Consider the following 13,332-nt stretch of genomic DNA (forward strand, 5'->3'; position numbering starts at 1 on the left):
GTGGTGTGTGAGTACAGGTACAGGTGTGGCACTTTGAAATCACACAGGGTGAGAGGACGAGTGAACGGCTGCACTCACTCCACTGTGAACTCGTGAGCTCCCACGGGGATGCAGTACACAAACTGCATGGCACTCCACAGACGGTGGAACTCCACACACTCGTCCACATGCATCACGCCATTGCTGGGCAGCGGGCCACGCCAGATGGGGTCGTCCAGGAAGCCTCGCACGCGAGTGAGGATGACCTCGAACATGGACAGACCGCAGCACAGCCTCTCTTTGGTCAGCAGGTCGCCTTCACGAGCGATGGCGATTTGCTGAAAGGATGAAATGGTTGTAGGAAAAAATAATGAAGTGCTGTGTGATTTCAAATCTTTGACTTCAGCGACAGATTTTCTGCTGTGAGAGATTAATGACAACTTCCTGATACAGAGTGTCAGACCGGTCGTACCTGTGGGGTGCCGAGGCGCTCGATGAGAGGGACCATGTGCAGGGCCGTGTACTTGGCCTCCAGACGCTTCATCTTGGCATCGAGGCGCTCTCCCTCTGCACACACAGAGGAAGAAAAATGATAGGAGAATAAATCAGGTGATGACTTTCATCTTCTGGTTGTCAAAGTATCGTGTTTAAAACTGAACTGTGTTTGAGCCACTTGCACGTTTCACGTCCTGCTGAGTTAAGCACCTCAAAGAAATATCAGATGTAGCAGCTCTGTATAAGCTGTGTCTGAAGTTAGGGTGTAGTTACCTTTGACATGGACTCTGGGCAAGATGTTTTGGAATGGAGCGGCATGAAGCAAATCACAGACTTCTTCCTGTGACTGAAGGAGAGGTACATCAGATCACCGACATGCAGGTAAAACATGTTTGATAAGGTGTGACATATATCTGAGTTGCTTCCTGAATCTTTTGATGGAGATCCGTACCAGACTCTGCTCGCTCAGCAGACAGAACAGTAAGGCGTTTCCCACTTCTCTCAGGTTCTGGAAACAAACTGTCTTCAGCTCAGCGTACTCCACGATGTCCTTCAGCTGGTGGTGGAAGAACTCCAGGATACCTGAGTAACAGATACAGATTAAACCTCTGCTCTCTCACCTCACACCACTCAGAACATAACAGCTATACACCGCACTAAGTGGACCAAGCTCAGACTTTCCCCGAATTGACCCTGATATAAATCCTTTGTGTGACAGATGTAAACAACAACCCGCCTCACTGATTCACATGCTTTGGTCCTGCTCAGCCTGAAAAAATGACTGGTCTCATGTTTTTTATTCCTTCAAGAGCATTTAAGTGTCCCTACAAAACAACTCCACTAGTTGCACTTTTGGGGTACTTCCTCAGGGATGGTCCTCCCAAAAACCCAAACTGTTTTTATGGCCTTCTTCTCTTTATTAGCCAGATGTCAGATTTTATTTTGCTGGATGTCTGCCTCCCCTCCATCCTGTGAGGACTGAGGTCAGGGATGCTCTTTATTTTAGCAGACTCGGATAGATCAAACATACTCTGCGCGGATCCAAGATCCAATTTTTTAAAAGTATGGCGGCCTTCCTTTGACCTTATTAAAACCCTGCAGTTCAAGGATGCACCTCAATAAAGCCGGTTGTAGATTTTGAGATTTTTCTTTTTCAATCGACTATTTCTTTATTTGATCCTTTGAGGCTTTGAGTCCCCTCTATAGTACGACACCTTTATTCAAAGAAGAACAGGTTCTGTTGTTCTCATTGTAGATTATCACATGTGGTGTGTTTTTAATTTCATTTCTCAGTTTGTTTTTGGTATTATAATAATACTCATTATTGTTTATTTATTTATTTATTGAATATATATCATGTTTTAACCGTTTCCACATTTGTTTTTGAAATATTAACATATTTATCTTATTGTAGTTTCCATATTATTTATTTATCTTTTACTTTAAATTATTATCATTTATTATTATTGGTTGCTTTTTCATTCATTCACTTTTTGTGTTTTCTCAAACAAAAAACATCACTTGCTGTAATTGTTTACATTGATCTTTTGTATGTAATGTGTAAACATTCAAATGAACAGATTTTTGAAATAGATAAATAAAGAAGTTAACAGCAGCAGACATCAGTAATGAGCACATGCAGCCGGTCTTTAATGCTGCTTTAGTGGCATCATGGCTGTTTGTCTTGGAAGAGTGGTGTAAGCGGGCGTCTGTAGAATGAAGGCGATCACTTCCTGCTAAACAAACACCGCTCTTCCTGTTCCTCTGACTCATGCAGGTTTGTTGCCAGCTTATTTGTTTGAGCAGGTGTTTTCACACACGATGATTTGAATAACAATCACTCTGATGTCCCTCACACTTTGAAGCTTCAGGATAGCTCCCTGTGAGAGGTTAAAGTTAGGTAACCTCCTGACTCAAACACACATTTAGTGACTATTTATTTCTCTGGTTTGGGACCAGGTCTTCATGAAGGTATGTACAATCTCTGATGTACAAGTCAAGGCTTGGCTACTCCAGGTATTTCCTTTCATCATGTACAGATGAGAGATCTTCAGTTACCTGGTGAACCGTACTCGTGACGGGGGAGTCTGCAGATCTTGGGCATCACCTCCATCAGGGTCTTCACATACTGCATGATGGTGCCCTGAAGCTGTTCAGGATCAGATGAGCAGACACGTTTCAGTGAAAGAGAAGACACAGACAGAAAACTCATCAAACGTTAACTTGGCCTCAGTGTTTCTCACCAGGCTTTTGACGACCTTCAGCAGCTCCTCCATGACCACAGCGATGCCCTGATAGCCCAGCAGTCTGCACATGACCTTGATGTGCGGGGGACCCACAAAGTTCCTGTAGGTACTAAATATGCTGCTGTACGCCAGGTTCAGGGTCTACGTACGAAGGAAAGACAAGGGATGTTATTTCAACACTTCATCAGCAACAAAAAGTCTGAGTAACTGTATCATAAACAGAAAATCCACTTCCATGGGCCCTTCAACAGCTTAGATTTGTAAGCTGAGCGTCCCCTGAGGCTGCAAAGCTTATAAAAACCACACAATACTAAGCGTCTGCAGAATGCACAGAGGAAAATCTATCAGACGTAAATGCAGAGTTGTGCAAACAGCTCTGAAAGACAATAAACAAGGACAGCGATGCTTTGAGTTCAATACAGGAATAAGAATGCTGATATTTTCTGTCATATTTCATATTTGACCTGCAGATACAAACCGGATTCATGTGGAATAACCTTTATTAAACAGTCTATATTGAATATATAATACTTCATTGAATATTTAATATGGTTTGTGTTAGTTTGAAAAGAAGTCATCAAAAGCTTGAATTCACTTTCTTTAACCTCATATTGGCGGTGCTTGACTTAACTGTAGGATCACAGTACTGAGGCAGCAGAGAACATCTACCTGAGGTGAGGAGTAGCCTATGAGTCCACCATTAACAACTCAACTCTTAGAGCAGACTCTTGTAAGCCAGAATGCTACTACGAAGAGCCGTTTGGGAGCCGAAGAGCCGGATAGTCCTTAGTCAAATGACCTGATCACTAAAAAGAGGCGTGTCCCATCATTGGGAGCATCTATTGGGGTTGTAGATTAGAAGTCATCTGTGGATTTAAATGGATGTAATGTTTTTATTATTATTTCACTGGATGTAGAAACCCTTTCTGTTGGGAGCCGTTAGACTTTCAACAAGTTTTAATGTTAATGCTAACTGTTCATTTTAAACCGAGTTAAAGGACTGTCATTGAAGCTAACGTCTTTGTTAACGGATCAACGGTTAATGGTTCAACATTTATGATCAACTGTTCCCACCTCTGTGAAGCCTGGTTGGCGTTAGAGCAATGTTCAGGATCACCAAGGTCAAAGCAAGTCCTCCTTTGAGATCCCTGAGAGGATATATGAGAGCTAAAAGCAATCGGAGGATTTCAGTCTGGATAAAAGCGACCTCCCTAGATCTAAACCAGTACTCTGGCTTTTAAAAACTGGTCCTGCAGAAGATCACCAAAAAAACAACAAACAGATCGCTACAGTTTTTCTGAGAAAAGACGTCCTCTCATGCTCAATGTATCAACAAGCAGCTAAAGTCAACAATAGATGTATAACATGCAGTCATAGATGGGTAAAGAGGATATAGGATAGAACGTAGTCAGGGAAACATGAGGAGACATCCTCTGGGGACCATGAAGATCCACATGACAATCTGGCTGCTTGTGGAGAGATTTTGCTGCTGGACAGATGGAACGAACCCCACCCACCCCCCACCCCCTGTCCAATACCCTGCTGTGATATATCCAAGAATCCATAGCATGGAAAGAAGTGAAGGTGTCAAAGAAAGAAAGAAATGCAGTCACTCCAGAGTCTGCAGTCAAACACGCAAGGAAACATAGAAACAAAGTCAGAGCAGCCGAATTCACGTCCACTGAAAGGTGTAGATTTGAAACTGATGTTAAACTGTTCTTATTCCAACATCCACAGCAGCAGATTTCAGCCCCCTCTCCCTTCTCTCCCCCCTCTCTCTCCCCCTCGGTTGGCACAGATTTGACGCCGCTGCTGCTCTAATCCAGCATCTCTCTCACTTCTGTGGCAGCAGCAGAGACGAGGTCAGAGATCCCTGGTCCACTCCAGAGCCAGCAGCCTTCAGCGTGAAGGAGTACATGCTAACATGACTACATAGGACCAGAGGAGCGTGTGTGAACAAACAAAGACAGATAAACGGTTGGGTTAAACAGATGCTGACACTCTTTTCTGGTGAGTATTCTTTATTTCAATGTTTTTATCAATGAACACTTTCAATCTTCAGATAAAGGATGTTTGCATATAGACCCAACCATTTCTAACACATCACAGCTGATGTGATATAAACGTATGACAGGATGCACGTAACAGGTAGAAAATAGAAGTACGTCCGCTGTGATATTAAAGTAAAAGTCAGATGTAAATGAACGTCTCATGGAGAAAATCTCAGCAGGATTACAGCTGGAATAAATACGCTTTAGATGCATGTCCCGAGCTCTGGTCACCTCTTTCCTTTTGTTTGATTTTATTCTATCATTTTACATGAATAAATCATCTTTAATTTTGTATTTAACCAAAATGCATTTGTGTAATTAAACTAGCACATATGCTAGCTGATACAGAAAAACCAGGACATGAGACTGAATGAGATGTGGAGATTAAAGCTACATTTTAAACTACTTTAGGGACTTTATGTGTGCTGAATATAAAATACTGGTAAGTTAAAAAAGTTATAATCGGATATTTAATATTGGATATTTCTTTTTGTATTTTTTTTAATCAATAATATTGTGAAGGCAAATAAATAAGAGCAGCAGTGGATTCCAAGAAAATGTGTAATTATTTTCAATTATTCCAAGTTTCTGTATCGTATGGTATCACATTCAGACACATCGTATTATATCCTATCATATAACATTGTATTGTACTGTTTAAAATAACATGATGTAATGTATCTCATCTTAACTATTTTTATGAAACTTAGTGTCTAAAACTGACATTAACTTAATATTTTTTTATATGATGGCTTATTGTTGGAGAAACATTTAGGACTTCAAGTTAAAAAGAAAAAAATTGAGATGAATTTTTTTCTTGCCGACTGCTCAGTGATGCTGAGTAAAGGTGGGCATGTTTACAAAGTAATCTTGTATATAAGATAACAAAGAACAGTCTCAGTGTTGGTGTCATGAACTAACTTTGTTGTGATTTGTCAGGATAAAACAAAAACTGCTTTAACCGAGTTATTTTTTATTCATTCATCAAATTCTGGCCGAAGTAGTCTCTAATGCAAACATCATTTTCCATTATATAAGCAAAGAAAACTGATTTTTGGGAACATAAAAAAACAGAACCTGGTGGTTTTAACCCTGGAGCTGGGTTTAAAGTGCTGAAGGTCTTTAGATCACCACCTGTCCTCTCCCAGGTGACTTCACAGCTTTAAATAGAATCCTGTTTTATGTTATTTGCTGAACATCTGTGCATCGCTCGCCTCCCTCCCACCGCCTCACTCTGCTCCAGATAATCCTCTATGCCGTGTTTTGTAACTTATTTGAGTGATATTATTTCATTTCTATGAATTCTGATGAGAGAGAGGAGGGCATTACATTCTGCATCAATTAAGGTTGGATGTTATTTGTGAGGCGAGTCAGGCTTTTTGCAAATAAACATCCACAATCCTGATGCTATCCTGCAGATTTGACTTCCTGGTTGTGACTGAGGCTATTTTTTTTTTTTACAGTATAAACTTGATTTTAGCTCAAAGAGGTGGAAGGCGCACACAAATCTGAATAAATGTATTTCTCATTGCAGCTTTAAAAACAGAAGAGTCTCGGCTTTGATGAATTTGTCTCATGAATGTCTAACTGAGTCTTTGTCGTCTCTCTTTTTCACTTCAGTTTGATACGACTCGACTCTAAACCTGAGGAAACAGTTCACTCACAGCTGGACTTTAGAGGCCGGCAGACTACAGAGCCAGCAGTGCATCATGGGAATCACAGTCTACAACATCTCCTCCACCACAGCCAGAGTGAACTGGCCTCAGTCGCCCACCTGCCTGGACACCTTCTACAGCGTCATGTACCACCCCAACTGGAACAGCGCTGTCATGAGCTACAAGCGCAAGAGCTTCATGCACGAGGACCGAATCCCAGTCAGCCAGACCAGCACACACGTGGGCAACCTTCTCCCTCAGACCGCCTACTTCCTCTGTGTGACATGTCAGGCAGCCAATCCGGTGCAGGACCAGTGCCAGGTGTTCAGCACTCTGAGCGAGAGCAGCGAGGGCGGCGACAGAGCCGGCTGGGAGTTCGCTGCGGGCGTCTGGCTGACATGCTGCATCTTACTGCTGGTCATCGCCGGCATCCTGATGTGGGGGTGTCTCCACAACGTCTGCCCTTTCCCCGGTCAGGGCTCAGGCGGCTGCAACGTGATGACCAACTCAAACCACCAAGACATGTCCGGGTCGGGACGTCTCTACACGCACAGACGCAGCAGCACCGACAGCTCCAAACACGCCGCCAACATACAGCGCCCCCTCCTCTCCACGCAGAGAGGCAGCCACGTAATTACCCAGGACCATGAGCTGAGGACACTCGCTAAGCTGTCAGGCAGCGAGCCAGTATGAATCATCTGGATTAAGGTCATCACAGCATTGTTTTGCACAGACTCAAATGCCACCGAGAACCATTATCCACTAATGAAATCCTGCCGCGCTCAGGAGGTGACACGGAGGAAAAATCACCTCTGATTTAATAATTTGTGTTGTCACTGAGAAACTGTTTTCAGCCTGATGAAGCCGATTCATCAGGATCTAAAGGATTCCTCTTCTTCTCCCTGACAGCTCCGGGCCGCTCTTGTTTGTGTTTAGGAGAGGGTATTTGTGACTTTATCATTTCATGGGTATCAAACAATAAAGCTTTGACTTTCAATGACTGCATCAGCTTCAAATGAACATTTCTCACAATACACTGTCATTTAAATCACACTTCTGCGATGCATCACCGGCTGAAGACTGTACATATGAAGTAAAACCATGCAGGGGTTTGCAGTGTGCATCTTTAAAATGTTGTAGAAATGTAAGCGTGAGATGATTTATATGCAACAGTGTTTAAAGTGTCTGTTTCTGCCCATGCTGGAGACCCCGGCATCGTAAGGGACTGATGGAGGGGCTGAGACACACAGCGAAGACTGTGAGCAGCAAGAGCAGCTCGTCGAGATCCGGTGCGCTTTGGTCCGACCTGAACATGTACAGTTTCATTTTTTTTATGTGTGCATTTGAGCAACAACCTCTCAAATCTTACCAAGTATATTTATCTGATTTCAAATAAGAAAATAATATGAGCCATATTCACCTGACCAGTCCAGGTAGAAATCTTATTTGAGTTATTACAAAACAAAGGCTGTATTGTCTGTCATTCATTGAAATAGCTAACAGTGCAGTAGTTATTGAGATCCTTGAAATAGGATATACTTTTTCATTTATAGAAGCTAATGACAAATGCAGATAAAACATCTCACCATAAGAAACTTAAAGCTCCTGTGAGGAACTTTGTTTGTTTGTGTGGACTTTGGTGTCCCCTGTGGACAAAGTGACACCTCTATCTTGCTGATTTTGTCTTACCCATGTGTAAATGGTGATTATCCTGCTTCCAACTAACAGTCAAATATTTCACTTGTTATATCTACTGCAGAAGAAGCATAAACAGGGCTTTTCTTTGACATGCTGTCATCAACTCGTCTGACACCTACCCCCTTACAGCGATTTCAGTCTTGAAAACAACAAAACAGAAATGATCAATATTTCTCACGTTCTTGTTTGCCTTTGAAGGTCATACAGAGGCATCACTGTTCATTTCAGTCCATTTCATGACCACTCCAAAACTCTTCACAGGAGCTTTAACTTAACTTTCTCATATGCAATATTCTGGTCTTATTTTTTGCAGGCGGTATTGAAGAAAATACTTGCAGTTCCCAGAGTGTCCACTTGGGGCTGGCTGCAAAAGCCAGTGAAACCCAATTAGGTCTCATGTTAAAGTGACCAATTTAACATCAAGACAATGTTTTGGGGTATGCAGCTCACTTACACTACCAGTCAACAGTTTGTAAACACCTTCTCATTCAGGGGTTTGTATTTATTGTAATGATTGTAAACACTGTAGATTAATACTGAAGACATCAAAACTATGAAAGAACATATATGGAATTATTGAATGAACCAAAAAGTGTTAAACAAAGCAGAATCTGTTTTATATTTTAGATTGTGTAAAGTAGCCCCCTTTTTCCTTCATGACAGTTTTGCACACTCTTGGTATTCTCTCAGTCTGCTTCATGAAGTGGTCTCCTGGAATGGTTTCTAATGAACATGAGCCTTGTCAAGAGTTCATTTGTAGAATGACTTGCCTTCTTAATGTGTTTGAGACCATCAGTTGTGTTGTTCAGAGGTAGGGTTAGTACACAATGGATAGCCCTATTTGACTACTGTTGTAATCCAGATTATGGCAAAACCAGATTATTTCATAGTTTTGATGTCTTCAGTATTAATCTACAATGTTGAAAATAATTAAAATAAATAAAAACCATTGAATGAGAAGGTGTGAACAAACTTTGGACTGGTAGTGTAGATATTTGTACACACTGTAAGGGAGGGGAATCATGTTTATGTTGCATCCATTAAGAGAAAACAAAGGGTGAGAGTGATCATCATTTGCTTATTCATGAGCCCAGCATCATGTTAGGAGGCTTAAAGCTTGCCTAAGCTCCACCTCAGCTGAGAGTTAGCATTTAAAACCATCGCTGGGCTTCAAAGCACCTCCTCATATTCCAATGGGTGACACTGAGACTGTTCATGCTTTTTATAGTCTGTGTTTCTGGCTCTTTGTATCTTGAAATAAAGTGTTGAATCCAGACTTGCTAAGTGATGTGGCTTGTATTAAGCGTATTGAGATATTCTGAAAAGATGTGTGTATTGGAGCAATCACAACACGAGTACTTCTCAGTTGAATAAATCTGTTAAAACACTACGAGGTGGACTTGATGCTCTTCATGGTGTGTCAAAATCCTGCATATACTGTTTTACCAATCATGAAAAATACGGTTCAGCCTTTCAGTGGAAACCAAACAGGAAGAAAAGTGAAGTTTCCACTGGAGTCAGAAAAGTTTTACTGCATTGCTTCATAGTTTTCACTGATAAATAAGACAAATGCATGAACCCATGTCTGATTAATGTGGATTATTTCATGCACACATACTTTTACAATAACTACGCACAATGTTCTGAAGTTACCGTATCAAGTCATTGTAAGCTACAGATTGATTTCTGACAAGTTTGCAGACTCATAAAGAGCCGGTCAATAATACTAATGTTATGATATGATATCATGATGAAGAGGAAATGTGTCTGACCTTTGACCCGTACAAGTACTGGGGCTGAGCGTTGGGCGGCTTGTCCCTCTGAAACTCCTGAGAGAAAGGCAGGACGGTGCGCACAAACCTGAACACACACACAAAAAAAAGGTCAGGATATTGTGCAGGAGATAAATGACAGGAGGTTTGAATTCAGGAGGTCTGTGAGGGCCGCTTCCTCTCAGTTCTGCTGAAGATAAACTTGTATGAACATCAATTTGAAATCAGAGGCACATGAAGTATCTGTGGTTCATACAGTAGTTCATCTTCTCAATGTTAGCGGTCTGTAAAGAGGATGTTAGGCTTATTTCAAAAGCCCCGCACCCACGACGTTCTCCTTCCATCCACAGATTAAAATATTTCTCCTCAGGATTCTGGTCCGTATAAAATAATAGTCCTCTTCAATCAGGGATGTGGATCTATACGAGCGCCATATAAGAAGCTTAAGAGTTATTTTCTGCTCTGGTCCACCCTGAACACTGAGACTTTACAGTATTCCAACTTTTAATCTTCTAAACATCATAATCTCCACTAACAGAGATCTGCACACGGACGCAGAAGAGCAGGGAGAAGATTCTTGTTGTAGGAAGCGTTTGTGGTATCGACCAATCAGGGTTGAAGGCAGGAAATCAGAGCAACACAGGAGGAACGCATTAGCCGAATTTAAATCCAGATCATCGTACGACAACTTAGCTTTTGATTTATCGTCATGAGCAGAAATCCTCGAATGAGTTCAGAAACATCCCGTCCTAAACTTCATCTCAACTTTAGCTCTATTTCCACATCAAGCTGGAAGTCAGGCTGTGAACTGTTCCATTCTCATGAGTCATTCAGGGAGCAGAAAAGCTAAAAACATACAGGTTCCATCTTTTAAATGTGAATATTTGCCTGTTTTCTTCTTGTTCTGTGGTACTACATTTAAAGGGATAGTTCAGGTTTTTTAAAGAGGAGTTACATGAGACACTTATCAATAAAAAGTCTGCAGCACAGTAGAAATCAGTGAGCACGGCTTTTGTTTCCTGAGCTATAGATTCCTGCAGACTCATCTGAAACACATGCATGAGACATTGAAAAAAATCCCGCCTGTCAGTTTCATTGTGTTGTCTTATAAAGAGGAATAACTTTGAAGGATGAAACAGGCAGACAGAGGGACGGGGAATCTTCTGTGGTTGTGCAGTGAGTGGTTTTATTTATTTAGTGTTTACTTTTAGAGATATTTGGGTTCAGTTGTGCTCTTCAGGAAGAGTCGAGCTGAATTGTTTGGCTGTTTTTTGCACAATCCACCCCCAGAAGAAAGAGTGGTGCAGGTGTTCTCGCTGAGCTTTTGTGCAGGAACCCTGGCTGGCTCCTCCTATCAGGGACTGTGCCGACTAGGGGTGAGTATTTCTTATCATCTAAACCATTAAAAGTCATCACCCCCCCGTAAGTGAGCACCAGAGTGACTGTTCAGTTAAACTGCTAATCATGTTATCTTGGTAGGCCTGAAATGTCACTCGTGTTGTATCTAAGCTGTAGCGCAGTCGACCAGCTACTACTTACTACTTACTACCCCAGCCCCACATGACAGATGGGATCTGTAGCTCAGGGCGCTTGGCAGCTTTTTTGATCTAGGAGATAAAACCAACCTATAATCGCTCAACTGCAGCAATGAGGAACCAGGAAATCTGAAAATGAAAGACTCAAACTACGACCGTTTGTCTTTGTGAGCTTTATTACGGCCCTCAGTGAGTTTTGCAAAGCGGTAAGCTGGCAGAGTAATCTGACAAGCAAGACCAGGTCTGCACAACTGACCCAGAGTGAAGACTCAACATGGTATTTATTCTCTTCAGAGTATAAGATGGCCGCATCGTTAAACACATTCAAAGAGATGTGAGACAAACCAGAGAGCTTTTTACAACCTCTCACTTCCTGGTCACCTTCGTGACTTCTCATCCCCTGGACTGCTACTCAGCCATGCCAACAGATAACAGTATGCAAATCACAGAAGGTCTGGTGTGTGTGTGTGTGTGTGTGTGTGTGTGTGTGTGTGTGTGTGTGTGTGTGTGTGTGTGTGTGTGTGTGTGTGTGTGTGTGTGTGTGTGTGTGTGTGTGTGTGTGTGTGTGTGTGTGTGTGTGTGTGTGTTTCTAACTTCTAATCAACACAAGAATAACATTCTCTCATGTCTGTATTTTTCCCATCACAGACGTTAACCTGCAAGGAGGACTGAAGGCTGGTGATGCTAGCTCTGCTGGTGTTAGGCACACTCTGCAAGCCAACTCAACGTTGTTTACCTGCAGACTCTGTGATCCTGTGTTCATCTGTTTGAAGTAAAGTGTGCTCCATTTTCACTGTTTTCTGAGCGTTATCTTACCTTCAGACTCGGCGCTTAGTCAGAATTTAGATTTCTGTTTAAATGCAGTGTAATTAGTTGCTTTGCCGGCTGTCATCTACTGTACGCAGTGCACTAACTTTTGAAAGAACATCACACAACCCGACTTTAATAAAAACCTTGAGCTCTCCTCTCAAAGAGGAAGTCGACTTCTCCAAAATCTGAAACTTTTCATATCCACATGACTTCCGACTTACAAAGATTACATCCTTCATGGTTGAAGGACAACTTGGACCAGACACATTTTCAAATCAGAAACAGGCCTTTTCAACAAGAGTAGAAGCACACAGCTCTACTTTGTCTCTTAAATTAATAAATCAGTTTGCAAATTAAAAAAATGACAACGTCTCACTAATTTGCTGTGAACCTGTTTTTATGCTCCTTTCTAATAACTCTCCTCTTTGCCAAGCAGCTTTTATTCTACTAATCATGGTTGGATCCTGATAAATCAAGTCGTTAAAAGAATTTGTCTAAATAGTTATCTTACAAGCATCTCTGTCTTTTATTCAACTACAGGAGTGTCTTGCTCTCACTCTAACTTCATTGATTGTGCTCCTGTCTCACCTGTTGGTGGAGCCGTTGTAGCAGTAGTTTGGCAGGAAGTCATAATTCAGCTCCCAGAAGACGTGCAGTGTTATCCTGCCGTAGGGCGCTGACACGTTGTGGTTGGCCTCGCGGAACATGGCGTCAATGCTGTCCAGAGTCAGGAACTTACTGAGGAGCTTGTGAGTCAGTCGGTTGATGTCCAGAAGACCTTCCAGTTCCTTTTAAAGAAAACGTAAACACAGAAATATCATCCACAAACACGACACTCTGACATGTAGGGGAGAAAGTAAAAGCAGCAAACACAACAGAGAAAAAGGAGCATGTTTTTCTTCCTAAATGTTTGAATGAACGCACCATGATTGAGGTGAGGTCCTCGCTCTCAAAGCGGTTGATGGCGAGCTCCAGAGATTTGTAGAGAGCAGCTGAAACCCTCTGAGTGATGAGTCTGTTCAGGTCAATGGAGCGGCCCAGGAGCTGAAATACATAACCAGTCAGTACAGCTTCTACACTGAGATCTATAA

General features: G+C 41.9%; 2 protein-coding genes across 3 annotated transcripts in view; one reads left to right on the forward strand and one right to left on the reverse strand.

Moving 5' to 3' along the window:
* The window catches only part of cyfip1 (cytoplasmic FMR1 interacting protein 1), a 49,879-nt gene that overhangs the window by 1,093 nt on the left and 35,454 nt on the right, over nucleotides 1-13,332 (reverse strand). The window contains exons 21-29 of the mRNA XM_034699857.1: nucleotides 13,166-13,285; nucleotides 12,830-13,029; nucleotides 9,897-9,984; nucleotides 2,718-2,861; nucleotides 2,533-2,623; nucleotides 926-1,056; nucleotides 748-820; nucleotides 452-546; nucleotides 79-317 (exon numbers count right to left, since the gene is read on the reverse strand). Of these exons, the coding sequence (XP_034555748.1) occupies nucleotides 79-317; nucleotides 452-546; nucleotides 748-820; nucleotides 926-1,056; nucleotides 2,533-2,623; nucleotides 2,718-2,861; nucleotides 9,897-9,984; nucleotides 12,830-13,029; nucleotides 13,166-13,285 (1,181 nt within the window). The remainder of the gene's footprint in view (nucleotides 1-78; nucleotides 318-451; nucleotides 547-747; nucleotides 821-925; nucleotides 1,057-2,532; nucleotides 2,624-2,717; nucleotides 2,862-9,896; nucleotides 9,985-12,829; nucleotides 13,030-13,165; nucleotides 13,286-13,332) is intronic.
* Nucleotides 4,558-7,427, forward strand: LOC117824410 (fibronectin type III domain-containing protein 9). 2 transcript variants are annotated; one of them, XM_034699883.1, is made up of 2 exons: nucleotides 4,558-4,730; nucleotides 6,392-7,427. In XM_034699883.1, the coding sequence occupies exon 2, from the start codon at nucleotides 6,481-6,483 to the stop codon at nucleotides 7,117-7,119; it is 639 nt and encodes a 212-aa protein (XP_034555774.1). In that variant the 5' UTR covers nucleotides 4,558-4,730; nucleotides 6,392-6,480; the 3' UTR covers nucleotides 7,120-7,427. The 2 variants fall into 2 exon arrangements, with proteins under 2 accessions (XP_034555774.1, XP_034555779.1); XM_034699888.1 differs by lacking the exon at nucleotides 4,558-4,730 and adding an exon at nucleotides 5,154-5,213.

The sequence above is a fragment of the Notolabrus celidotus genome, chromosome 2 (assembly GCF_009762535.1).
Source record: "Notolabrus celidotus isolate fNotCel1 chromosome 2, fNotCel1.pri, whole genome shotgun sequence".
Lineage (NCBI taxonomy): Eukaryota > Metazoa > Chordata > Actinopteri > Labriformes > Labridae > Notolabrus > Notolabrus celidotus.